Below are 27926 nucleotides of genomic sequence, written 5' to 3'. Positions count from 1 at the left end.
GAAAATTTATTTCATCACATTTCACATTTAATTACATTTTTCCCCAATTGCCACAAACAAAATAAATATGTAAATATTAAATTTTTGATGCTATTCTATTTGGTAATCTATGTAACAAGATGTCCTCTAAAGAGTTTGACAAAGGACAGCAACAGAAAAGAAGACACCAGGTTTAAAATTATGCCTAATTTGAGGATAATAAAAATGAAAAGGGCACAATGATACAAAAGGATATGTAACTATTCTGGAGATTGGCCTCTCTAGTGAAATCTCACTGAGTTTATAAGTAATCAATACATATTTTTCATGGTGAAACCTGAGAAAATTGATTAACAAGTAAAGTAGGCATAATTTACATGGAGTGGAAGTTGGAGTAGAAGGTGCTTGTCCTTTTTCAGAAGTTCTATTGAAAGATATCACATGGAAGATAGGAATTATGGTAAAAAAATAAAAATAGTATTTCTATTCCCCTCTTAAGTACTAGGCCATTTATTCATAAAAAAGAAAAGACTTTTCTCCTAGAATTTCCAGGAGCAGCTGATTTAATTTTGTTGACCCCTTCGCCTCTCTCTGTGGAAATAAGGAGCTCTACCTCTAGAGTTTTCCCCAAAAGACAGCTTGAATTTGGCATACTAGTTAGGATTCTCGTATGCAGAAGTCTTGATAGTCTCTGGAGATTTAGGAATTATTCTTGAATAGTTTTCCATATCCATTCTGAATTGGAGTTATCTTTAGTAAGAAAATAGATTGCTAAGTGGCCAGAATCCAGTTCCCAGTGAATTTCTTCCCTTGAGAGTTAGGACTGGGGGTAAAATCCTATTCCATGTCAATCAATGAATTTGTCCCAGCTTCCTCCCTTTGCTGGCTCTGGCTCTAATTTCATTCCAGGGCATAACAGCCCAGCATTTCTCTTCTAGGACTCCATGGAGCTGCTGGAATTTTCACTGATCCATTAAATGCTAGACAGCAGGACTAAGGGTCAGGGACAGCAAACTGCATTTGTGAGCAACTGCAGCTGCGGGGTGGGGGGGAGATTAAGTACTTTAGCAAGCACAGCTGGCAGAGCTGGTGGTGGCCCATGGGCTGGGCCTCCTCTTACCTCTGCTACTGGGGCAGCTCTGCTCCCAGCTTCTGGGCACCTCTGGGGGTAACATGCTGCACTACTGGGACCAGACGGCAAAAAATAGCAGCTGGGGACCCAAAAGAACACAGGAAAATGCCTCGATGGTGTCTGCTCACACACTCCTCTTTTCCCTGTATTACCAGCATGTGCAAATTCCTTTCGAGATCACACTCTGGATTATGTTAGCCTCTCTGGCAAAGATAGGTAAGTGAGTGGGCTTCCCTGGTGGCACAGTGGTTGAGAGTCCTCCTGCCGATGCAGGGGACACGGGTTCGTGCCCCGGTCCGGCAAGATCCCACATGCCACGGAGAAGCTAGGCCCGTGAGCCATGGCTGCTGAGCCTGCGCATCTGGAGCCTGTGCTCTGCAACGGGAGAGGCCACAACAGTGAGAGCCCGCATACCGCAAAAAAAAAAAAAAAAAGATAATTGAGAAACTTCCCAAGGCTCTCCTAGGGAGTTGCCTAATGGAGGAGGGGACTTTCAGGGCCTTTCCAGATGTTAAGAAAGGCACCTTTTCCTTAATAGACCAGAGAAAGGCAAAGTGGAATATTTGCCTCCTGAGCTCTGTCACAAGGATCTTTATCTTCATACCTCAAACCCTCTTGCAGTGATTATGTTCAAACGTTGGTGGTCTCCCAGCAGAAGGAGGTGGAATTAATGGGCTCAGCACAGGAACTTAGACTGCAAAGGGTCCCAGCTGTTCAAGGGTTGAGAAGATGAGGCATAACTTTAAAAGGGAGAACAGAGAAATCTTAATAGAATGATTCTAGCTGATCTGAGTCTTTAGGCAACCTTTTTTCCTCACAGGATGCTCATTAGAGTTGCCAGGTAGTGAGAAAGTGGAACAAGTCCATTTCCTATTTTTTAAAAGATAGGCCTTTTTGTCACCACTCAGAATTTAAGTGGAAACACAAAGACTAAATCCAGCAAGAAAAGAAGAGCTGCTATGTTTTAACTATTTCACCTTTATGAACACCCTGATTTACTAGTGTTGTGATTCTCCTAAGGAGATTTATTATCAGTTATTCCTCTTATGTTCTTTAATAATTTATTAGACCTTTGCCTTGGTGGTATTAAAATGATGAGAGTCCTTTAACAGTTCAAAGTATTTATGATGAAGTTAACATTTTTAAGTAGGTTGAGAACCAAAAACAATGCCAGGAAAACATAAAAGACTGTAGAATTTTGTCATTTTAAAATGAATTTATTCTAAAATAAATCATGTTCAGCATTTCAAAGTGTTATTTAAGTGACTTTATAGACACCAAAGCTTTATCATTCATGAAATGTAATATTTAATGATGACACAGAAAATCCATAGATTCATAGCACGATAGATTGTCAGAGCTGGAAAAACCCTAGAAATCATTCTTATCCAGAGGCCCAGGGAGAGAAGATGCTTTGTGAAGTTCAACAAACCAGAACTAGAATGCTAGTCTCATGCTTCCTTGATTAGAAATACATGCTGTTTTGGGTGATAGTAATTAGCACTTGTGGATTCTTTTAAATTATTAGGGTTAATAATTAAGGTTATTAGGGTTAGGTTTCTTTTAAATTATTTTTTCAGTACTAGATATATTGATTGTAATAAATAGTCTAATTAAATGTTAATTTCAGGATAACAGGGCAAAGGGACTTCCCAGTAGGTCTTCCATCCCAATGTGTTTAAGTAGGACTTTATTGAGCCATCACTGACAGATAATATTTTGCTGTGACCTTGTAAGAGAATGTAAATTAAAAAAAAATTCCTTGTTAGCATTCATTCAACAAATATTTTTGAGCACATTTTATGTGTGGAGCATTATATTGGGCCCATGGGCTACAGAGATGAATAAGACCCCATCTTTCCCATGAGGAGTTTTCAAATTATTTCAATGCCTAGAGGAAATAAGTGGTTCTGTAGAGGATAAAGAGAGACCTAGCATGGTTTAGTGGAAAGATAAGACTACTTTGAGCTATTTAATATTTGCTCAAATTTAGGAGCCAGTGCCTGGCACATAGGCAATCAGTATGTGTTAGATGATTGAAGTACTTCTTTGGCCTCATATTTATCATTTCTAATATGGGGATAACAGTATTTACATCGCTGTGTTGGTATGATGAGAAAATCAAATAGAAGAGTATACGTGAAAGCACTTTTGAAACTATTTAAAGTCTAGCTTAGGAACCAACTGACTTTCTTTTCTAAAAATATATTTATTATTTATTTGATAAGTATCTTTTGAGCTATTTCTATGTGCTATCAGTGTGCTAGGGGATTAATGTAAAAACTAGCTTCAATCCTTGAGAAAGTTGTAGTCAAATTAATTAGCAAATATTTTAGAAAGGGATCTCAGCAGTGTATTAGTGGTGACTGGGGCAGAGAGGAAGGGGATGGATTAGCTCAGATGACCATTAAGGTCCTTTCTATAGCAGAGAGGATTGATGACAATTAGAGTCGTTATTTATAGGCTTCATGTAAGCTAGAGCATGATGATGTGGCATATAATGTGGGAAAAGGTAAAAGAATACAGGATAAAACAGAGAACTGCTGCTATGTGGGTTGCTAGATATGGCTGCATTTCCCTCGTGGGATGAAAGACTCATATCATTGTATGAGAAAAAACTAACTTTATAGTTGGGATTGTATTTTGATAATTCAGTAGTATGCATTAGTGTTAAGACCATATCTGTCAATCAGACCAAGTGACAGTTTGGGGTAATTATAGGAACACTAAGCTAAAAGTCAGGAGACCTGGCTGGGTTGTCACCTCAGTTCTGCCACATAATTACCATTTAGCCATGAAAAGTCACTTTACTTCTTTGGCCTCAATTTCCTTATAAGTAGTTGTGATTCCTCATCAATGAAGAGTTAGTTATTATTACTAAAGCCCTTTTCAACTCTTATTATTCAAAGCAGACATTTGAATTATGGTTGTCATTTCTATATTTTTAAGTTTCTGATGTCTTTGACTATGATCATGAGAAGAGCAGAAGAATATTGCCAGCTGATAAATGCATTGTTTCCATTTTAAAACATGTACTCACATTTGAAAATGATTCAGTGGACACTGAAAAAAAATATTTTCCATTATAAAGAAAATTGTCTCCACTCATGCATCTGCATCTTTATCAAGTCATTATTAAAATGTAAAATGCAAAATGACTGAGAAGCTATTTTCCTGAAATCATGAGGCTTGAGAAGAAGGCTGACATATAGAGATGACTGATAATAAAGATGTTATAATAGTCTATCTTTTTTCTCTCTTCTAGGATTTCACCTCTATAATAAGTTACCTGCAGTTGTACCTGAAAGCTGCCTCTTGATATTTGTAGGTCTCATCATGGGAGGACTAATTTACAGTTTAAATGACAAATCCCCACCAGTCATAAACAGTGAAATATTTTTCTTGTATTTACTTCCACCAATAGTCCTTGATGCAGGATATTTTATGCCTAGTTGGCCATTTTTTGAAAACATAGGGACCATTCTGTCATATGCTGTAGTTGGAACCATGTGGAATGCATTTGGGATAGGCCTTTTCCTCTATGGCATATGTCAGGTGAAGTACTTCAAACTTCAAGATGTGTCATTGCTCCATAACTTTTGGTTTGGTAGTTTGATTGCTGCAGTAGATCCTGTGGCTGTACTCTCTGTATTTGAAGAAATTCATGTGAATGGAAAGCTTCATATTTTGGTGTTTGGAGAATCCCTCCTTAATGATGCTGTTACTGTTGTAAGTATCCGAAGCATGAGCTTTCATGGTAATTAATTAGGTTCTCTTATGGTCACCCTTGGAATTTAAATAAGAATTGAATTCTGGTTTAGACCATGATTGAGCAATTTAGTCTTAGGAATAAGTATATGAATTGAGAGAATATGATTTACTGGTCATTAATATGTTTTCAAAAATAACCATGCTTTTTTGATACTATACTAATCTTGTATCAGTTTATTAAACTAGGATAAAACTTCTGGAGGCCACAGTCTTTCTAGTCATGTCAAATAAGAATATTTTAGCCATGAAGCATATATTCACAGCCCATCAGACAATTTTCAAACAGAATCATACATAATTTGATATTGACTTGTAGAAATATCTTTTGATGTAGGGAAGATTTCTAGGAACTCATGTTGGGAAGGAAATGGGGAGTTGGAGGACTTCAAAGTTGAGAAACCTCAAAATAGAAGGATACATAGGGCATAAGTTGAGACTTTTCTGATTGGTAAATTCACTCTAATCTTTTTTTATGAAGGTGCTCTATAAGTTGTTCAAATCTTTCTCTGAAATGCCATCTATCAAACCATTGGATATTTTGGCTGGGATAGGGAAATATTTTTTGGTTGGAATAGGAGGCATTTTCACTGGGCTCCTGTTTGGCATGGTTGCTGCCTTTACCACACACTTTACTAAGACCAGCTGGGTCATCAAACTTCTCTTTATCTTCTTATATAGCTATCTCTCCTACCTGACAGCTGAAATGTTCCATCTCTCAGGGATTGTGGCATAAGTATCTGGAAAAGTCTTTGATTTATTGAATTTCTTTTAGGAATTGAGTCTGATTTCCCACTAGAAATCTAGGAAATTGCATTACCTAGATATGGGAGAAGGACCCTCCCTTTATGTTCTTCTAGGGTTTCCTGTTATCTCTAATAGTCACTTAGTCATAGCTCTGCAAGTGTTATTGTGGTCAAGTTCATGGGCTCCCTGTAGAGACTAAATGACTACATCCCAACTACCTTGCCTATTTTGGGGCGGGGGTCAGTATGACTCTTCCATTGTATAACAAAAATGCTGAGAATTTGGCATGGGACTACCTAGGGCAGTTCTCTATCTTTGCAGGGGAGAATCATTTCTCCTAATGGATTAGTTATCTGAGCCCAGTAGCATTCCAGTGGTAAGTAATTAGATGGCCCAGCATATAAATAAGCTTGGCATTAGTCCTTGTATAGATGAACTTTCTGCCATAACAATTAAGTAATTTTATTACTTCTTTTGTAAACCATATGGCATGTTATTTTTTTTTTTTCGTATCCATCACTGGCATTTAACCAATGATGATAGTACCTCATATCTAGTAATTAGCTTGTAAGGCTAAATGCCCACATGGTAAGTATTAACACCAAAATGCTTTTGTACTAGGGTTCAGACAGACCATCCCGCTCTGTGTTTTTAAAAGGAATAGAATGCTTTTTTTTTTCAAATGTTGCATGTTTTCTGAAAGCTTAAAACGAAAAAGAGAAAAGATTGATTTTTTTTTTTTTTTTTTTTTTTTTCAGTACGCGGACCACTCACTGTTGTGGCCTCTCCCGCTGCGGAGCACAGGCTCCGGACGCGCAGGCTCAGCGGCCATGGCTCACAGGCCTAGCTTCTCCGCAGCATGTGGGATCTTTCCCGACCGGGGCACGAACCCGTGTCCCCTGCACCGGCAGGCGGACTCTCAACCACTGCGCCACCAGGGAAGCCCGAAAAGATTGATTTTTAAATTAAGTTCTATAGAACTAATGCCATTTGATTTTAGGTTGCTCTAAGTTCTAAATGGAATTACTGTACATGATAAATGTCACAGTATAGTGCTTGAAATTAGTCTGTTTTAAATAAAATGTTCTAGGTTGAAAGCAAGGATTCTATCTAGGGTCTGGGTGATTGTATTTTAACTTGTTGTAGTTTGTGCTTAAATTGTCTTTGATTTTTATTGTTTGCATTACCTATTAATGAAAGACATGTTAAAAAAATCCAATAAAGGAATTGGATTAGGAAATTTAAATTTAATTCTTCTAATCCAGGGCATTTTCCAAAGCTTTGAATACAGTATCTTTTAAGTGGCTTCCTTCTTTTGAGCACCCTGGTCTTTTAAAGAACTTTGCAACGTGGAGAGTATTGCCATGTCTGTGTTGAGTCCTGAAAGAAACAGGGGGTCTCTCAGGTTAAAATGAATCCCAGTCAATCTTTTTCCATTGTCCCTGAGAGACACTTTAATTAAAAAAACAGACAAGGGGCTTCCCTGGTGGCGCAGTGGTTGAGAGTCCGCCTGCCGATGCAGGGGACGCGGGTTCCTGCCCCGGTCCGGGAGGATCCCACGTGCCGCGGAGTGGCTGGGCCCGTGAGCCATGGCCGCTGGGCCTGCGTGTCCGGAGCCTGTGCTCTGCAACGCGAGAGGTCACAGCAGTGAGAGGCCTGCATACCGCAAAAACAAACAAACAAACAACAAAAAAAAACAGACAAGTATTTATGAGCTCCTGTATGTTTAGTGCTATTCTCATTGTTAGGAGTGATAAAAGTTACTTTTTAAAAAAATTAAATTCTTGCTTTCAGAGATCTTATAATCTACTTAATGATGAAAAACATACACATGAAATAATAGGTTGACAAGAAAGAAAGATGGGAAATACTCAAATGTACGGTAACAATGAAGAGCACTTATCTGCTGTCATGCCTGGGCCTGGGCCAGAGTTCCTTGTGGAGAAGGGAAGGTCTGAGACCTAGGGGAAAAGCAAGAGTTGGGGGCGGGTGTAGAAAAGGGAGAAGAGGAGGCTGGCTTCATGGCTCTCTCAACACTGAAGACCTAGAGGCTATAGAATTTTCTGCCTGCTTCCTCCTTTTGCCTTCCATAATAACTTCTTTTAATCTTTAGTGCCATTAAATATTGCACAGTTTTTGATTCATATTAACTGCCTTAAGTGTGAGGACAATTTGTAACCAGCTACTCATTAAATCTTCCAGAAAGTGGCCACAAGGTACTTAATTATTTTTACCTTATGCATATGTGAGCATGTTTTATCCATCGCCACCCCCAAAGATTGTGAGCTCCTGTAAGATAGTGACAATATCCTCTGTACTTTTCTGTTTTAACTAATTAACTAGCATACCATAGATGCTAAATATTTATTGAAGATAAGTTTTATTAATTTATTTATTTAGTATTATTATTACTTTACTTTTGTGTGCCTCCTAGAGAAAAGTTAGACTGGTAAAATGCTTTGGGGACTGGTAAAAATATTGTTATTTTGTTACCAAACTCAAGTTCAGCTGCTTGCCTCTTGAAAGCTGATACTGGAGACACAAGTGTTGGTTGGAAAAGGAAAAGTTGCTTTATTCAGGAGGCTGGCAACCTGGGGAGAAGGTGGACCAAGAACCAATTCCACAGATTCTGCTCAGCCATGAAAGTTTTTAAAGGGGAAAGGGGAAGCTAGTTGCAATTAATTATTTGGGGAGGGCGTCAGAATCTTGGTCATCTTTCACTGTGTGCAGACTTACTGACTCCTTGTGATCTTTCTTTAGATGCTATCTTGTTCATGCAGTTTGCTCGTGAGGTTACTGAAGGGGAAAATAGGGAAAAGATCTAGTCATCGGTTAATTACTTATTCTTCATTCCTACTACTTCAGTCTAAGAAAAAAAATCAACAGGTTAGACAAGGCATTATGTGATCAAAATATTTGAGAAATATGCTTGGGCCAGAGATTAGTGAAGCATGGGGGCACCTGGTGTAAGGTTAAGTTAAAATACAGCTGCTAAAGTGATGGGACAAAGGGCCTCCTGCAAAGAGCTGCTTCCTGCAAAAATCTGTTTCCTGCAAAGAGCTGCTTACAATTTGATAGGTGTATTAAATACCTAGTAGCCCATGTAACAGTGCTAGGTGCTACATACAAAATTTGTATACAGAGATACAACCCCTTTTTTAATTATTAGAGCTTGCTGTTACTTCAACACTTTATATAGTAAGGGTGAAAGCAAATAAGTGTTTGAAATTGATAGTCTAAGTGGTCTAAAAAGAAAGCTGTTCTCACCTTAAAATCCTTGTTATAATATTTTTTTTAAAAAAAAACTAGTATTAGAATTTGATTCCTAAGTGGCTGTACTTCAAAACAATACTATTTGTCTCCCCTTTTTTAAATGTATTGCTGAATTAAAACTTTGGATTTGTACAGTGAAAAGAGAAAGAAATGAAAAGGAAAAAATGGGTGACCAAAAGTCTGTTGGGTGACAGCTGATAGTGAAGGGAAAAGAAATAAAAGAAGTAGGGACAGGAAACCTTATAAAGTAGGTGAGAATTATTGCCAAATTAGCACATGGGGTGTGCCAGACTATCAATATAAGAACACAAATTTAACTTATGTAGGCAGGCTTGATTTGTTTTGCATGGAGAGCTACAGGAACCATATTTGATTATTACTGGTAAAGGTCTCACATGGATCTTTTTTGACAGGTGTTCTAAACTGTAAATTTTAGTCCTAGCCATTACCCAAAAAGGTGAATAGTTACAACTTAATTTTATAGTAATTTACTATTGCACCATATACAGTTTGTTATGTAAAGAGAAATCATAAGGTATGCAGAGTTATGAAGTAAAAAATACCTGAAAATTTTTGAGTTTAGTACAGGCATATCTCACTTTATTGTGCTTCATTTTATTACACTTCACAGTTATTGCATGTTTTACAAACTGAAGATTTGTGGCAACCCTGCATTGAGCAAGACTATCGGTGCCATTTATCCAATAGCATTTGCTCACTTCCTGTCTCTGTGTCACATTTTGATAATTCTTGCAATATTTTAAACCCTCTACCAGCAGAAAGATTACAACTCACTGAAGGTTCAGTTGATGGTTAGCATTTTTAGCAATAAAGACTTTTAAAATTAAGGTATATCCATTGATTTTCAGACATAATGCTATTGTACATGTAATAGATTACAGTACAGAATAAACATAATTTTATGTGCACTGGGAAAACAAAAACTTCATGTGACTTGCTTTATTGCAATATTCACTTTATTAGAGTGATCTGGTACAGAACCTGCAATATCACTGAGGTATGCCTATATTCCACCTAGATTTTGTTGTGTTTTAGATCTTTGGCTTTTCTTCCTTATAAAGCACAGTCTTGGGGTGCTTACAGTAACTTTTTTTTGTATGAGAAGGATATTAATAACATTTTACTATATGAAAAATAAGTGATCTATGCAGGATAATTTTTTCTATTTTAACATGGTGTGGCATTGGGTGATAGAAAGGCCATAAGTACTGGAATTAGTCAGAGTTGGGTTCAAATATATGCTCTGCAACTTACTAGTTGTTTAACATTGGGCCAGTTAGTTAACTTATTTACATTTTGTGTATTTTGTGAGTTTATGAAGATTAAATGGAATAATTCATGAAATGTGAGTATCATGTATTAGCAGTATCAATATTAGCAGTTCTAAACATTTTATTAGGAATGTGTTATATTTAATAGTTAATAAATGAAAATGTATTTTAATCCTGCTTTATCCCCAAATTTTACTTAAATAGCTTTTCCTTTACCTGATATTGCCACCTTCATTAGCTCTTCTTACCCTAGCTAAAAGAAATGACCAAATTATAGTTCTGGTTTTGCATAATTGATCTTTCACTCTCACCTCTCTTTATACCTTCTTTTTGGTGTCATTTCTAAAAAAGAATTAGAAATGACCTAAGTGTTGTGGAGGGGTACTTTAAAACCACAGCTACTTCATTCATCTTTTATCTGGTTATTGTCTTTCTTTATGAGATGTATGAAGGTATGTTTTTCTATAGTTAGAAAACAGAATAGAAAGAAAAAATACAATCAATCTTTGAAAATAATCAGTTTATATGCAAATTGTATTTCTAGCTTAATGTATATACTGTCAGAGTGACTTCATGTTACCTATGATCATAAAGTGATTAAGAGTAGGAACCATGTCTAAAAATAGAATTACCATATGACCCAGCAATCCCACTACTCCGCCTATACCCAGAGAAAAGCATAAATCTAAAAGACACATGTACCCCAGTGTTCATTGCAGCACTATTTACAATAGCCAGGTCAGGTCATGGAAGCAACCTAAATATCCACTGACAGATGAATGGATAAAGAAGATGTGGTACATATATACAATGGCATATTACTCAACCATAAAAAGAAGAAAATTAGGTCATTTGTAGAGACGTGAATGGACCTCGGGACTGTCATACAGACTGAAGTAAGTCAGAAAGAGAAAAACAAATATTGTGTATTAACACATATATGTGGAGTCTAGAAAAATGTTACAGATGAAGGGGTTTGCAAGGCAGAAATAGAGACACACATGTAGAGAACATACATATGGGCACCAAACGGGGGAAGTGGGGTGGTGGTGGTAGTGGGATGAATTGGGAGACTAGGATTGACATATATACACTAATATGTATAAAATAGATAACCAATAATAACCTGCTGTATAAAAAAATAAATAAATAAAATTCAATTAAAAAAAGAGTAGGAACTATGTATGGGGGAGAAATCACACAATGCACCATACTGATCAGAAAATATTGAGCAGTATCAACTGGGAATTGCCTTAGATGTGGTCATAGTGCATGTCTGGTGGCAATAATATATTCTGGGTAATATTTTAATTAGTTACCACCTCTAAGATCCTCTAAGATGCAAATGTAGAACTCTCTTGTGCTGAAAGACACCAGACAGCATGTAGTATTTCAGGAATTTCAGCAGATGATCTATGTGAATCTTACTCCCTGAGGATTTCATTACTCCATTTCTCTCAAACAATCTCAAATTGACCCAAGAGAATGGACATTTGTGGTTATAGAGCTGCTTTTTTTTTTTTTTTTTTTTTTTTTTACAGAATAAAACCTTCATGTAACAGGTTGGAAAACAAGAAATTTATGATAATTATTAAGTAACCAAATGCTATTTATTGGAAGAAATTATTAAACATAGTGAAAATAAAAAGGAAATATATTCTCTGGAGATTAATTAGCACTTGAGAGTTCACTTAAGGCTTTTGATGCCCAATTATTTTTAGATGTTTTTTAAAATGAATTTTTATTGGAGAATAGTAGCGTTACAATGTTGTGTTAGTTTCTGCTGTACAGCAAAGTGAATGAGCTATATGTATACATATATCCCCTCATTTTTGGATTTCTTTCCCATTTAGGTCACCACGGAGCACTGAGTAGAGTTCCCTGTGCTATACAGCAGATTCTCATTAGTTATCTATTTCATATATAGTAGTGTATATATGTCAATCCCAATCTCCCAATTAATCCCACCCCCCTTATCCTCCTTGGTATCCATAAGTTTGTTCTCTATGTCTGAGTCTCTATTTCTGCTTTGCAAATAGATCACTTATACCATTTTTCTAGATTCCACATATATGTGTTAATATACGTTATTTGTTTTACTCTTTCTGACTTACTTTGCTCTGTATGACAGTCTCTATGTCCATCCACGTCTCTGCAAATGACACACTTTTGTTCCTTTTTATGGCTGAGTAATATTCCATTATAAATATATACCACATCTTTATCCATTCATCTGTTGATGGGCATTTAGGTTGCTTCCATGTCATGGCTATTGTAAATACTGTTGCAATGAACACTGGGGTGCATGTATATTTTTGAACTATGGTTGTCTCAGGGTATATGCCCAGGAGCAGGATTGCTGGATAGTATGGTAACTCTATTTTTAGTTTTTTAAAGAACCCCCATACTGTTCTCCATAGTGGCTGTATCAATTTACATTCCCACCAACAGTGTAAGAGGGTTCCCTTATCTCCACACCCACTCCAGCATTTATTGTTTGTAGATTTTTTGATGATGGCCATTGTGATTGGTGTGAGGGTAATACTGCATTGCAGTTTTGATTTGCATTTCTCTAGTAATTAGTGATGTTGAGCATCTTTACATGTGTTTGTTGGCCATCTGCATATCTTCTTTGGAGAAATGTCTATTTAAGTCTTCTGCCCATTTTAGGATTGGGTTGTTTGTTTTTATGATATTGACCTGCAAAAGCTGCTTGTAAATTTTGGAGATTAATCCTTTGACAGTTGCTTCATTTGCAAATATTTTCTCCCATTCTGAGGGTTGTCTTTTGGTCTTGTTTATGGTTTCCTTTGCTGTGTAAAAGCTTTTAAGTTTCACTAGGTCCCATTTGTTTATTTTTGTTTTTATTTCCATTTCTCTAGGAGGTGGGTCAAAAAGGGTCTTACTGTGAGTCATGTCATAGAGTGCTTGTTTTCCTCTAAGAGTCTTAGTGTCTGGCCTTACATTTAGGTCTTTCATCCATCTTGAGTTTATTTTTTGTCTATGGTGTTAGGGAGTGTTCTCATTTCATTCTTTTACATGTAGTTGTCTAGTTTTCCCAGCACCACTTATTGAAGAGGCTGTCTTTTTTCCATTGTATATTCTTGCCTCCTTTATCAGAAATCAGGTGACCATACATGTGTGGGTTTATCTCTGGGCTTTCTATCCTGTTCCATTGATCTATATTTCTGTTTTTGTGCCGGTACCATACTGTCTTGACTTCTGTAGCTTTGTAGTACAGTCTGAAGTCTGGAAGCCTGATTCTTCCAGCTCTGTTTTTCTTTCTCAAGAATGCTTTGGCTCTTTGGGGTCTTTTGTGTTTCCATACAAATTGTGAAATTTTTTGTCCTAGTTCTGTTATAAATGCCATTGGTAGTTTGATAAGGATTGCATTGAATCTGCAGATTGTTTTGGGTAGTATAGTCATTTTCACAATGTTATTATTCCAATCTAAGAACATGATCTATCTCTCCATCTGTTTGTATCATCTTTAATTTCCTTCATCAGTGTCTTATAGTAGTCTGCATACAGGTCTTTTGACTCCTTAGGCACAACTGAGGAGTGTGCACTTGCTCCAATGATATCCCCCTCTACTTTCTCCAGCAGCAATATGGATTGGTTTAGAGATTATCATACTAAGTTTAGTAAGTCATAAAGAGAAAGACAAATATCATATGATATCATTTATATGTATCATCTAAAATATGATACAAATGATCTTATTTACAAAATATACTCATGGACATAGAAAACAAACTTACGGTTACCAAAGGCGAAAAGGGATAGTGGAGGGATTGGGATTAGCAGATACAAGCTACTGTATATAGACTAGATAAACAAGAAGGTCCTACTGTATAGTACAGGGAACTATATTCAATATCCTGTAATAAACCATAATGGAAAAAGATATGAAAAACAATATATATGTATACATATAACTGAATCACTTTGCTGTATACCAGAAACTAACACAACACTGTAAGTCAACTATACTTCAATTGAAAAAAAGAAAGAGTAGTAATATGTTAAGACCTAGCAAGAGCAAATGTTAAAGATGAATGCAAGGATTTCTGTAGATTTGTATGTATAGTTTCGTGTGAAAATTCATGAGATGAAACAAATCCTCTTTCCAATACCATTTTATTTCTAAATTATAATGTGTAGATAACCACTACATCTGGTATGGGAAAAGGAAAAAGATCCTTATCATAAAATAGTCAATGAGGTATCTGTACCTCTTTTAAGCCTGGCATCACAATTTAGTTTAATTTTGTGCCTAGATATACATAGGAAAGATGAGCTGAATACAGACCATATGAGGCTAGGAATTTTTTCCCTTTGGATTTTAGCCATATTAAATGATATATTTATTTGCAATTCTGTTAAATTAGATTTCTGTAGAATATTCTCATTCTTTTGATTTGGGGACCCACTTAGGATAAGTAATAAACAAAACTGAAAAGTCAGCATTCTGGCAATATGTCAATATTGCTGAAGCAATACACCTAAGCTGGCCAAAATGCAGTTTGACTCAAAGTATTCTGGATGAATTTCCATTTAGCCAAATGGTAATTTGGCCTCAAATGAATATCCTGTCACTAACTTTGAGTTCTGGTAATTTTAATACAGCATAAGAATGATTAGAAATTTGATTATACATCTTTAAGCAGTATTGGAACAACTTAAATGTTCAACAGTGGGGAAGTAGTTATTATTAGAAAAATAATAATATAAAGTCATGTGTGGCTTTGGAAGGTTTTGTTCCAAAGTGTTAGCAATAATTTTCTCTCTGGATGGGTGGGATTATGGGTGTTATATGCTTCCTTTGCATATTTGTATTTTTCTCTAAGAGCTTCCATTGCTTTTGTAGTAATAAGAAAGAAAATTAAAAGGGTAAAGAAACTTAGTTTTTAAAAGAAAATTAAAAGCTCTAAAATTTTCAGTGGATTTAGCTCTCAATTATTTTAATCATACTGCTCTAATAGTTTGACTAAGTTTTCATTTTCTGGCACTGTGTAAAATATTTAAATTGAATTAAAATGTTTTTAAAAACAGTAATATGGACCAAAATTCTTAGTCATATACAGAGGCTGTCAGACTACTCCCACGGCCTCCAAATTGCCATATATATATATATTTTCCAAACAAATCAATTTTGGCTAAATTGTCTGTTAGCCAACTTATTTCAGCTCAAATTTTGTGTAAGAATCCCCACTTTCAGCCCATCTGTCAAGTAACCTTGCATTCTCTTTCTGGTCTTGAAGTAAATTATCTGATAAACTCATTCACAATAAGATGTTCGAAACATAATCACTGGGAGTAAGATCTATGGGACAAAGGTTTAACTGGTGCCCTTCAAATAGTACTAGTACCTGAGCAAGCACTTCTCTCGTGGTTAAGGCTCATTTTTGAGACTACAGACAAATGTGAGGAATAAAAAGCTTTGGCTGAGGCTTGAGTCTCAGAACTCTAGACTCTGGGTGACAGGAGTAAAAAGAAACCTTTTTTCAAAGCCTTGAAGAACATGGAATCCTGGCTCATCAAAGATTAAAACCAACACAGGTCACATTACTTAACTTTTAGTTCACCAGCTTGGGTCACCTCACTAGTATTTATAAGACTGAAGAGAAGTTACATTCTGTTTGTAGAGACTATTTTTGCAGAATGCCCCAGATTAGTCCACATGGGCCTAAGGAAGGGAATTGCACTGCTTTCATCCTAAAAAACAGAAAAATCAAAGGAAAAACCAAAGCACAACCAAAATAAAATGTAACTATTTAAAGAAATCTCTCTGAGGAAATAAACCTTTAAATAGTTTAGTTAGTTTAGGCTTTTAAACTATTCATCACAAATCCTTAGAATTCCAATCTAGTTTAACACTAATTTATTATAACATGTTTGTAGCATTTTCCTTCTGTTGATTACTCAAGTATTCTACTTATTGGAAAATTTAGGAGTTCTTGTGCTGATTTTCTTCGTGAACAAATGTCATGTGAATACAGTCACCAGAAAGGACCAATTTATTATAGCCTATGGAGGACTGAGGGGAGCAATCTGTTTCTCCCTTGATTTTCTGCTCCCAGAGTTTTCCAGAAAGAAGCTCTTCATTGCAGCAACCACAGTTGTTATCCTCTTTACCGTTATTGTTCAGGTAAACAAAACAAAGTAGTGCAATTTGAAACCTTACACTTAGATGGATATGAATGGGCCAACATTCTCCTTCAGAAACTTGAAATGAGTGTATATTTAGGAGAGACAATTATAGCATGTGAAATAGTCTCTACCATAACTCAAACAGAACATTTGCAAAACTTGAGATGAGATTTATTTTTAAATCAATAGGGGAATGGAAGAATTGCCATTTATTCAAGTGGTTGACACCAATAGCTTTACAGCAAAGACTGCATTTTAGCTACTTAAAAAGGTAAGGTTGAGGGCTTCCCTGGTGGCGCAGTGGTTAAGAGTCTGCCTGCCGATGCAGGGGACACGGGTTCGTGCCCTGGTCTGGGAAGATCCCACATGCCGCGGAGCGGCTAGGCCCGTGAGCCATGGCCGCTGAGCCTGTGCGCCCGGAGCCTGTGCTCCGCAACGGGAGAGGCCACAAAAGTGAGAGGCCCAGTTACCGCAAAAAAAAAAAAAAAAAAAAAAGGTAAGGTTGAGGTTGAGAACAGAAGAGGAAATAAATATAATGCTTTAGGAGTTTCATTCTAAGGCAGCTTTTCTCTTGAATTATCTCTTTATCCTCTCCATATCACCATTTCCCTCTAATTGCCATTTCACTTCAGTTTTATAAAGCTGGGCAAAAGAATATTGAAATAATGTCTAAAAACCTATTCAGCAACTTAATGAGATAGTATTTCAAATTTTGGCTAAAATGTTTTAACGAGCATAATGATGGTGGATATTTGTGTGTGTGTGTGTGTGTGTGTGTGTGTGTGTGTGTGTGTGTGTGGTGGAATAAGACAAGTCAGAAGATGTGAATCTGGCAGGCTTCCCTTAAACAAAATAATTATTTCTCTAGAATGGGTGAGATCATTCCTTAGGCTTTGAATTTTTTGTTTTGTTTTATTTTGTTTGTAAATGACTGATTAAGGTTGAACATTTATTTTCTTCTCATTTAAAACTTAATGAATTGTATTAAACCAGTCCCAAATCAAATTGTGTTTTTATCTAAGCACTAACTAATTTTCACTTTAATATGTGTCATGTAGCGCAATGTTACTTCGAAATGCAAAGTCATTTTAAAGAATTAACTTTCAATTCCTATATCTTTTAGAATTCTTAATGTCTCTGATAATTTATCAGTAACACTCATGTTCTCCTTTAATTTTGCATTTCTTCCAGGTGTTCAAATGCATCTTACTCCTAGAGACTTCATCATTTGATATTTACATTTTCCCATTGATTAATACTGTAATCCATTTAAGACCCTGATTGGGGAGTTTAGGTGTTTGGGGGAGGTGTTGTTGGATGATTGCAATTGTAGACAGATTGTACAATGACATCTCATGTTATTCTAACACCATCTAGTGGTTAAAATATTTTCAGAAATTTAAAGTTTATTTAAGAATTAAGACCCATTGGGGGAAAAAAAACCCTCAAAGTACAATGTTATATTTTACTTATTGGAGATTGATAAAATTGCCATGATGTGCTTCATGCAAATGAGTACCTGGTCCACCATCAGTAGAACATGTCTTTCAAATTTTTTCTGTGATACACTGGACATGCTCTGTAGTGATCTGGCCATTTTTACCCCTTTATTCTTCTTGAGGGGAAAAGAGGACTAGAGTTAAAATCAGAAGACCTGGGTGCTATTCACAACTTTATTCCAGATGAGCTTTCTATCTTGGACGTTTTACTGATTACTCAGTATCTCTTTTTTTGTAGAAAGAGTATACAGGACCTATCTTTCAGGGTTGTTTGTTATAAAGATCAAATAGTAATATAAGTTTAAAAGCATTTTGTGTTTATAAGGTATTATTTTTATTATTACTATGACTGAGCACACTCAAGAAATTTATCTTCACATGCTGTGTCAGCTTGTCAGTTTCACTTAACTACAATTTGGATTCTGCCCTCACTGTTCCACCAAAATTATTCTTGCCAAAATGTCTCTGCTGGCCTCCTTAGTGGCAAGTTAGGACACATTCTTTTGTCCTAAAATTATGAAACTTGTCAGCACAGTTTTATACAGTGGGCTACTTCTTTCTTGAAATGCTTTTTTTTTTTTTGCTTTTTTTGACATCATACCCTGCTAGTGTTTCTGTCTTTCTGGGCATTTCATAGACATCTTTGCAGGCTGATCCTTTTCTATTGGGTCTGTAAATGTAAGGGTTCTCCAGTATTAGGTCCTGAATATTCTGTTCTCCCTATACTTTTTCATTAGGTGTTTATATTCATTTTCATGGCTTCAAGCATAATATAAATTCTGATGACTTCTCTTTACCTGTAGTCCAGCTATCTACTCTGAGATCTAGATGTTTACATTCAACTGTTACTTCATACTTACACTTGGATGTCTCACAAAAATATCACAGCTGTTAACTGAAAAAAAAAGCACAACCTAAAAGTTGTGAGTTATGTTTTATTTGGGCACCTTACTGGGGACTATAGCCTGGGAACAGCCTCTCAGATAACTCTGAGGAACTATTTCAAAGAGGTAAGAGAGGAGCCAGGATATATAGGAGTTTTTGCTGAAAAAAAATGTAGTCAAACATCAAAACATTACTGCTAATCACAAAAAGCAGACATCCCAAGTTAATGATTTTAGTGCTTTTCTATGTATGGGAAGATGCAAGGGTCTGAGCTCATTGAAATTATTCCTTAGACATGCATCTCAACTTTCTAGGGCCACTGTACTCTTTTTCTCCATCCTGAATTCCTCTCAGGGCATACCTTTGGGGGTAGCTGCAGTGGCTGATGGCTTGATGGCAGGCAACATTCGTTGTCTATGGGAATGGCAGGCAACATTTGTTTTCGTCCACACAGGCAATATATCTACAGAGGATAAATCTGATCCTCATCTGTTTTGCTTCTGTCTTAGTAAATGGCTCTGATATCCATCCATTTACTAAGGCTAGAAATGTAGAATACATCTTTGATTACTTCCTTTTACTTATCCTTCACGTCAAACCCTGTGGTTTCTAACTCCAAAATAGATCTTCAGTATATGTATTTAACTTTTAAAAAGTTTCTAGATATACAAAATTGTATTAATAATATATTTTGATTTATGACACACTAGAATCATTGGCCCATACATGGCATTTATTTATTTATTCATTCATTCTTTCATTCTTTCAGTTAATACTTCTAACAGTTGTGAGCCCAGTACTAAATTTGAGAAAGTTAACAATAACCCGTGCAATGCATTCCTATTCTGTTTTCTTTCATCTCTCTCTCTCTCTCACAGGTAACTGATATCCTGAATGAATCATTTACTAATCTCTTGTCTTTTAAAAAATAGTTTTTGAAATCACATATTACACACATAGACACACATAAACAATATATTGATCAGTTTAAATTGTATTCTAACTTTATAAAAGTGTGTATGTGGGGGGGGGTGTATGTGTATGTTTTGCATGTAGCCTTCTGGAATTTTTTGGTCTATTAACATTTTATTACTAATACTTATTCACATAGTTGTGAGTAGTTGTAGCTCATTCATTTTCAGTGTTCTACAATACTGCATTTTATGATTATACACCAATTTATTTATTCATTGTCCTTTAAATTGATATTTTTTCTTTTTTGCTTTTACAAATGGTGTTGTCTAAAATATTCTTGTATCTGTCTCCTTGTAGAATCTCTATGCTATTCTCCATTACTATTGCCATTATCTTAGTCCAAGCTACTATCATCTGTTTCCTGAACTGCCTTAAAATTTTCCATTTTCCTTTCCCCTTTCAATCTGTTATCCCCACAGAATCAAAAGCAATATTTTTAAAACACAAATTTTATTACTTTCCAAAATTCTTCTATTGGTTCTTTTTGAACTTTTAATAAATTCCAAAACACTTAACATGACTATAAGCTGTGACAAATATGGCTCATGTCTACCTTTGAAGCCTCACATATTTGGGCCATTCTCCCTCTTGATCACTGTGTTTTAAAAGACTCTTTAACTGCTTCAAATTGACAAACTTTTTCTCAATTTGGGGTTTTCCAAAAGGTCATTCCTTCTCCCTAAAACACTATCTCCTAAGTTCCTTGCATATCTGTCTTCCTTTTATCCTTTAATCCTCAGCTATATACGACCTCCTCAGAGAAGCCTTCCCAGACCTTCTATGTAAGTGCGTTTGATTTTATTTCTGGGAGAGCCGAAACTGTAATTAAACTATGTCTTGTTTTGATGGTTTAGGGCTTAGTATAAGCATCTCCATTTTGGGCCTATTGTTTTGAACACTTTCATAGAATGTATCACTATATGTATGTATGTATGTATGTATGTATCTATCTATCTACCTATCAATCTTTTAGTTATTTTCTTCTCCACTTGGGTGATGTCTGTCTCCTCTACTAGGCTGAGTTCCATGAATGCAGAAAACATATATGATTTATTCTCCACTATATACTCAGAGTCTACTAGTGTGGGCTCCAATGAAATGTGCAATAAATATCTGTGAAATAAATGGATAAATAGTAAATAAAAGTTAATTTGGAGTATGAATATAAATTATGAACATATATAGTAGAGCTTTGAACTTGAGACCATTTTTTTAAAAAAACATGATTTTTATTGATTTACTCAAGACTTCATTTAACCAGCTATGCTACAGAGATTCAAAATGTGGAATAAAATTTTGTCTCTCACCTATATTTTACATCTTCAAAAGACCAGAATATAATAGTACAAAATACATAAAATGGGTTATAAGAGGATATGTCACTGGGTCAGGTTGGTTTGACATCTTTATTTTAAAAGCATTAATTTTGATCTATCCATGGTAGACTGAATGAAATGAATTAAAGTAAGTGAAGATGGAGAGTTGCATGGATGGGTTTAAAAATGCAAATATGGAGTCAACCTTTCAAAATGCCAGGTCATTAGACAGACCTGCTCACACTAGGAAGCTTTTTGCCTGTGATAAACACTGTTAAAGGATGTAGTTCTATCCCATGAAAGCATTGTATGATGATTTTTCAAATGTCAGAATGAATTTAGTGGAATCGCACAACTCAAATGTCATCTAAAAAGTGGGAATTACACAAAATTACTTATGAAAACCATATGAATAGGACGATCTCCTGACTTTGGGCAATTCAGGTGCATTTGCAAAAAATTACAGCGTTCCAAATTGTAAAGGAAGCTTTTGGGGTGACATGCTCATTTGGTGTGTTAAAGAAACCAGGGCCTAAGTAAGACATTTTTGTCATTTAACAGTGCTGAAGAGCTGATGAAGAGCTAGGACACCCTGAGTTTCTTTTAAGTTTCAACCTTAACATTAATGGGAATTATTACCTGCTTCTTTCCACATCTCTGAAATAAGGTGAAAATAGAAACTTTATGGGGATGCATTTTCAAAGTGTTTTGAAAATGACTAAGTAGTGTGGAAGTTCATTGAAAGCAATAGATTTTGTTGTTTATTTGCAGCCAGTTTTTTTCCATATTCCACCTCATGTTTTATACTTCAGTTGACAGCTTTCTTTCTTAAAGTCCTTGTTCCCACGTGTAAATGTTAGAGCAAATCTCAACTTCTCTTACTTTTCATTCAAGCATACTTTTGTTTAAAAAGACAAAACAAAACTAAGAAAAGAGAACTCTGCAAAGAGCAACTTGTTTTATAGTAGTCATCCATGGAAGCTCCTTCAACATCCCAACATAACTGCATCTGCTCCTAGCCTTTTCTTTCTTCTTATTACAGAGCTGGGGTCTCCTATCTCAAGCTATGCTCTGTAATCTATTCCTTTCTTGTCTTACATTTTCAATCATTCATTTTGTCTCATGTATATTCACACTCTTCTTTTCAACTAGATCCTTCCCATCAACTTTAAACAGGCTCAAGTTACTCCTATTTAAAACACAACACAGGGCTTCCCTGGTGGTGCAGTGGTTGAGAGTCTGCCTGCTGATGCAGGGGACACGGGTTCGTGCCCCGGTCTGGGAAGATCACACATGCTGTGGAGCAGCTGGGCCCGTGAGCCATGGCCGCTGGGCCTGTGTGTCCGGAGCCTGTGCTCCCCAACAGGAGAGGCCACAACAGTGAGAGGCCCGCGTACCACAATAAAAAAAAAAAAACACAACTACAAATCTAAAGTAATTCTCTCTTTTGACCTCATAAATCTTTGTTGCTCCCATCTCTTTTATTAAGGTTACTAATGGCATGTGCAATCCTCATTTCACTTGAGCCTTCACAGGGATTCCACATGAGTCAAACTTCCACCTTCTTGAAATATTGTCTTTTTTGTGTTTTGTGACAACTCACTTTCTGATTTTCCTCTTACCTCTCTGGTTCCTCTTTCTCTGTCTCTTTTGCAAGCTTATTCTTATTGTTATATCACTAAATATCAGAGTTCCTCAAAGATTGCTGTAGAGCCTTTCCTCTTCTCACTCTTTACTCTTTCCCTAATGATTTCATCCATACCCACATAACGTCTTCATTTACTCACTGTATACATACGACTTATGAATTTATATCTCCAGCCTAAATATCTGAGTTCTAGAACATACAGTTTTCTTGACATCCTCACTTGGCCATCTCACAGGGATCTTAAGTTTTGTATGTTTAAAATTAAACTTTTGATTTTCCCTGTCAATCTAGTTCCTATCTTTAGTCGTCCTCATTTAGATTAGTGTTGCCATCCTCTACCCCTTTTGCTCAAGCATGGAATCTTAGTGTCATCCTTTCTGTCATACTGTCCTTTTTTATGTCTATTTGGTCACTAAGTCAGTTTCTTTGTATCTGCTCCGCCATCATCTTTGTCTAAGCTATCACCGTCTCTAACATGGAATACAAAAAACGGTCTCCTAAACCATCTCCTCATATCCATTATGGCTCATTTTCAACACATTTTCCACACTGCAGCTAGTTATCTTTTTAAAGCACAAATCTGGTCAAGCCATTTCAATTTTCAATTAGTCTTAGAATTTTTAAAAAATGGTTAACACAGCCTGGAAAGCTTTGCATTGTCTAACCCCAGCCTCTCTCTCCAGTCTTAATAATAATATGATCTCCCTTGTACTCTACAACCCAACTACACAAGGTTTTCATTTTCTCTAATATGCCATGCCAAGGAGTGTTATCAGTGTTATTATTCCCTGAGCCAGGAATGGTTCTTTCCCCTTCATATAGCTAAAGTCTGCTCATCCTTTAGGTTTTAGCTTAGGAAAAACTTATCCTTCAATTTAAACTATGTTACTCTGTCATAAACCAGATTCATTTCCTTCAGAACACTTATCTCAAGTTGTAGTTGTTCATTCATTAATGCAATTATTAAACTAATGGCTCTCTCCTTGAGACATACTACACTGTAACCTCCATAAGACTATGGGCCCTTTCGACTTTACTTTCCCATTGTAACTCCAGTGCCTAATATAGAATTTGGCAATAATACATGTTCAATAAATATTGTGACACAACTCGATGAATATTTATTAATATAGAATGTTTGCTTCTTTTATTATCCCTCTTAAGAAAAATTTAAAGTAACATGTGGAGAGGACTGTAATCCCATATATAATGGATGATGAATAATAAAGACAAAATGGTATATCTGAGGTATTTGGCAATAATTGAAATGAAAATCTCTTACAGCACTTTGGCTCTGTGATTTGACTACTTCTTTCTGTTTTTGAAATATAGTGGTAGATTTTTTGTGTGTGTGGTACGGGGGCCTCTCACTGTTGTGGCCTCTCCTGTTGTGGAGCACAGGCTCCGGACACACAGGCCCAGCGGCCATGGCTCACGGGCCCAGCCGCTCTGCAGCATGTGGGATCCTCCCGGACCGGGTCACGAACCCGTGTCCCCTGCATCGGCAGACAGACTCTCAACCACTGCGCCACCAGGGAAGCCCCAGATTTTTTTTTTAGGATTCATTAAATGACCCACATATTTGTAAACAATACATATATATATATATATATATTCCCCATTGATCTTTGTGAGAGAAAACCACAGCATGTCTCTCTGGTGTTAGACCAATGTTGCCTCTGAATTTTAAGAGAATATTCTAAATTCCTATCATGGCCAGATTAAGAGAGATGTGCATATGCACTCACACATAGACACACAGACATGCAGAGAGACACACACACACAGACACACACACACCAGGGAAATATTCAAGCACTAATTTCATATGAAAGAAATTCAGCTTTCTGTTTTTCATTTTGTAGGGGATGGCCATTCATCCTCTTGTTGACTTATTAGATGTGACTAGAAGAGAGACTTCTCCAACTGTGAGCAAACAAATTCTCATTCGGGTAAGATGTCTATACATCACGTAGGTCATTTTGTCGACTGGAACTAACCCTTGTATATTAGGTCCTTACATGTTAGGTCTTCTTATACTTGAATTTCTCTAATAAAAGGAGACGTGATTTTATGAATTCTGAACAGGTATTTGTTATACTGTGACAATCTGTAATTTGAAAATCAATAAGTCAGTTCTTCTGGTAAGAGGTAAGAACAATGGAAGTCTGAATTCTAGCATTTGCTCTGTTACTATCCAACTTCCCTCATTATCTTAGAAAAGTCTTTTAACTTTTTGTGACCTTGGTTTCATAATCAGTAAATTTAAATGGCTGTTTAAATGATCTCTGAAGTCCTATCCAGGTTGAATAATCTATGAATTATGAGTTATTTTACTTCAAATTATAACTGTTTTTGGTTTAACATATTAATTCTTAATACTAGACTAAATTATCCAGTAACTTAGTTAATTCTCTATTTGATATCATAAAGCAATTGCTTATAAGATGACCTATGTAATCCTTATGTAGTTGGAAAATTTTTCTTGGGGTAGTTTAGTCTTTGGTGGAGTTTTTTTTGTACCATCGAGTATTGAGGAAGTTAAAATTTCCATATTCAAATTTCAAAATATACTCTTTGAAATAGGGTTTCAAAATTACACAGAGTTTAGAAGAAAATGACTCATTTCTACGTTAGAAGTGAGGAGAAGTTCAGAGAAATTTAAAGATGTGACCTCTATATCACTTGGTTTTATCTTCTTATAGAAATAGAATTTGAATTGTTGCTTATCCCAAGTGGGCTTTTATAAAATATAACAATAGTAGTATTGAAATATAGAGAATGTTAAGAATGATTTCAAGATACCCTTAGATTTATTAATGTGGAAAAAGCTCTGGGAATTTTAGTCAAATAGGAGAAGAGCTAGCTTGTCTACCTTGCTTCTAACTTCAATGCGGCCCAGTTCATAATTTTCTGAGATACATTTTCAGCACATGTAATGGCTTTCTATACATAAAACACTTAAGTTTTATTAATAACTATGTGCCTAAGAATGTGTACAGATAAGTGTGACTAATTCAACATTTTATGTTATTTTCTTCAAATTTTAATACTTGATTGCCCAATTTGTAAAAAAAAAAAAAATATGTTGGGGTTTTTATTATAATGGAATTACATTTTTAGGCTATTTTGGGGAGAAATCATATTTTTTACTGTATTATGTCTACCATATGGATGATTTTTAATGACTGTATAATATATATTATATTGATAAGACATAATTTAATTTATTTAACCAATTTATAGGACAGAGTCAAACTTTATTTTCTTTTTTCCAACTTTTTATTTTAAAAATGTCAAGCATACAGATTTCAAAGATAGTTCAATGAATATGTATATACCCTCTACCTGGATTCAGTGTAACCTTTGCCATCTTTGCTTTACCACTCTGTCTATATATGTATATATTATTATTGTCATTTGCTGAATCATTTGAGATTAAGTTGTAGACAGCTGACTATTCACTGCTAAATATTTCAGCATGTATTAATATTTCCTAAGTAAAAGGACGCTCTAGTACATAATCACAATTTTTAAATCAAATTCAGAGTTTAAAACTGAAACAATAGTGTAATCTAATATAACTCCATATTCAAAATTTTTCCAAGTGTCCCAATAATGTTTTTATAGTAGTTTTCTCCTGATCTAGGATCATACATTGTATTTAGTTGTCATATCTTTTTAGTTACCTTTAATCTAAAATTATTTTTCAGCGTTTTGTTGTTTGTTATGACACTGGCATTTTTGAAAAGTGCATGAAGTTACTTTGTAGAATATCACTCAAATTGGGTTTATTATTTCCTCATAAATATATTCAGGTTATTTTTTGTGATGTTATATCAAACTTTATTTTATTTATTTTTTTTATTGCGGTACACGGGCCTCTCACTGTTGTGGCCTCTCCCGTTGCAGAGCACAGGCTCCGGACGCGCAGGCTCAGAGGCCATGGCTCACGGGCCTAGCCGCTCCGTGGCATGTGGGATCTTCCCGGACCGGAGCACGAACCCGTGTCCCCTGCATCGGCAGGCAGACCCTCAACCACTGTGCCACCAGGAAAACCCCAAATTAAACTTTTAATCTTAGTATTTAAAGTCCTTTGTTAACTATTTTCTCTTCCCCACCCTTGACCTACATCTATCCAACCTTGTTTTTCTCATAAATCTCTTATATAGTTCCTTGTTTTCTCCCATACATTTTACTCACAATATTCCCATTACATAGAATGATTTATTTTTTCCATATGTAACCCCATTTCTTCAGGGCCAGCTCACAATGCACATTTTCATATAAGCCTTCTCTAACTCCATCTTTTTCTATTTCTTTCCTAAATTTTCCTTTTCTTGTTGCATTTATACATGTACACATGCCAAGTTTGAACTGTATTATCCTGTACATGCTTTGATCCCTGTCCACTTCTTTAAGTCTTGCCTCTTCAATTTGGTTCTATGTCCTTCAAGGGCCATGCCTTTTACTACTTTTGTTTCCTTCCCTTTACCAGACCCAGATTTCTGGTAGATGAATGAATCTATCATATGATACTGATTGATACGTGCATTTTCAATTTTAAATGGAGTGTCTCCAATGCTTATACTAGAATTACTGCAGATATTCTTACATATATATATATATATATATAGATGCTTCTTTTTATGCTTACCCTGAAAAGAGCTTAAGATTAAAAAAATAAGCAAGTGGGATGAAATCAACAGTTTCGAAGACACTTTTGATGGATTCTTTTATTTGGTAGTAATTGACCAAGTTCCTCAAGCATACTGTATATTTAGCCATATGTTTTGTTCTATTGCAGTTATTTGATCATTTGCTGGCTGGCATAGAAGACATATCGGGACACTGGGGACAATATTACTGGAAAGACAAGTGAAAATTTGCCAAAAGTATGCTTATGTACATGTATAGAAAAGTGGAAGTGAGCCTGTATCTCTTTCTGTATGTTTCTCTTGGGTATAGTTGAGATTTATTCATCCACATGTTATAAAAAAGATGCAGCTAAAAAACAAAGACAAAGATCTTTCTTTTTCTTTTTATAATGAAGGACATGACTGATGCCAAGTCCAGACCCCAAAACTAAATTGTGTGCCATAAAATTCTCAGACCTCCCTTTTTTGGGGATAGGGAATATTATGTCCAGTTCCAGAGAAAGGGATTTTACAACAGATCATGTTACTATCCTAATCAAGGTTTCTATTATCTTGTCACTTAAAAAATATCCAAACTTTTTACCTCAGTTTACGAATCTGG

General features: G+C 35.7%; 1 protein-coding gene across 1 annotated transcript; it reads left to right on the top strand.

Moving 5' to 3' along the window:
• The first annotated feature begins 1152 nt into the window (after positions 1–1152).
• On the top strand, positions 1153–27549 carry LOC115849192 (sodium/hydrogen exchanger 2-like). The gene is given in 5 exon segments (XM_030850196.2): positions 1153–1327; positions 4377–4840; positions 5361–5615; positions 24533–24619; positions 27475–27549. Coding segments are annotated over 5 exon segments (1056 nt in total).
• The last annotated feature ends 377 nt before the right edge of the window (positions 27550–27926 follow it).

This window comes from Globicephala melas, chromosome X (assembly GCF_963455315.2).
Source record: "Globicephala melas chromosome X, mGloMel1.2, whole genome shotgun sequence".
NCBI classification, from domain to species: Eukaryota; Metazoa; Chordata; class Mammalia; order Artiodactyla; family Delphinidae; genus Globicephala; species Globicephala melas.
Note: the sequence above shows the minus strand (reverse complement) of the source record. Positions and strands in the feature narration are given on the sequence as shown.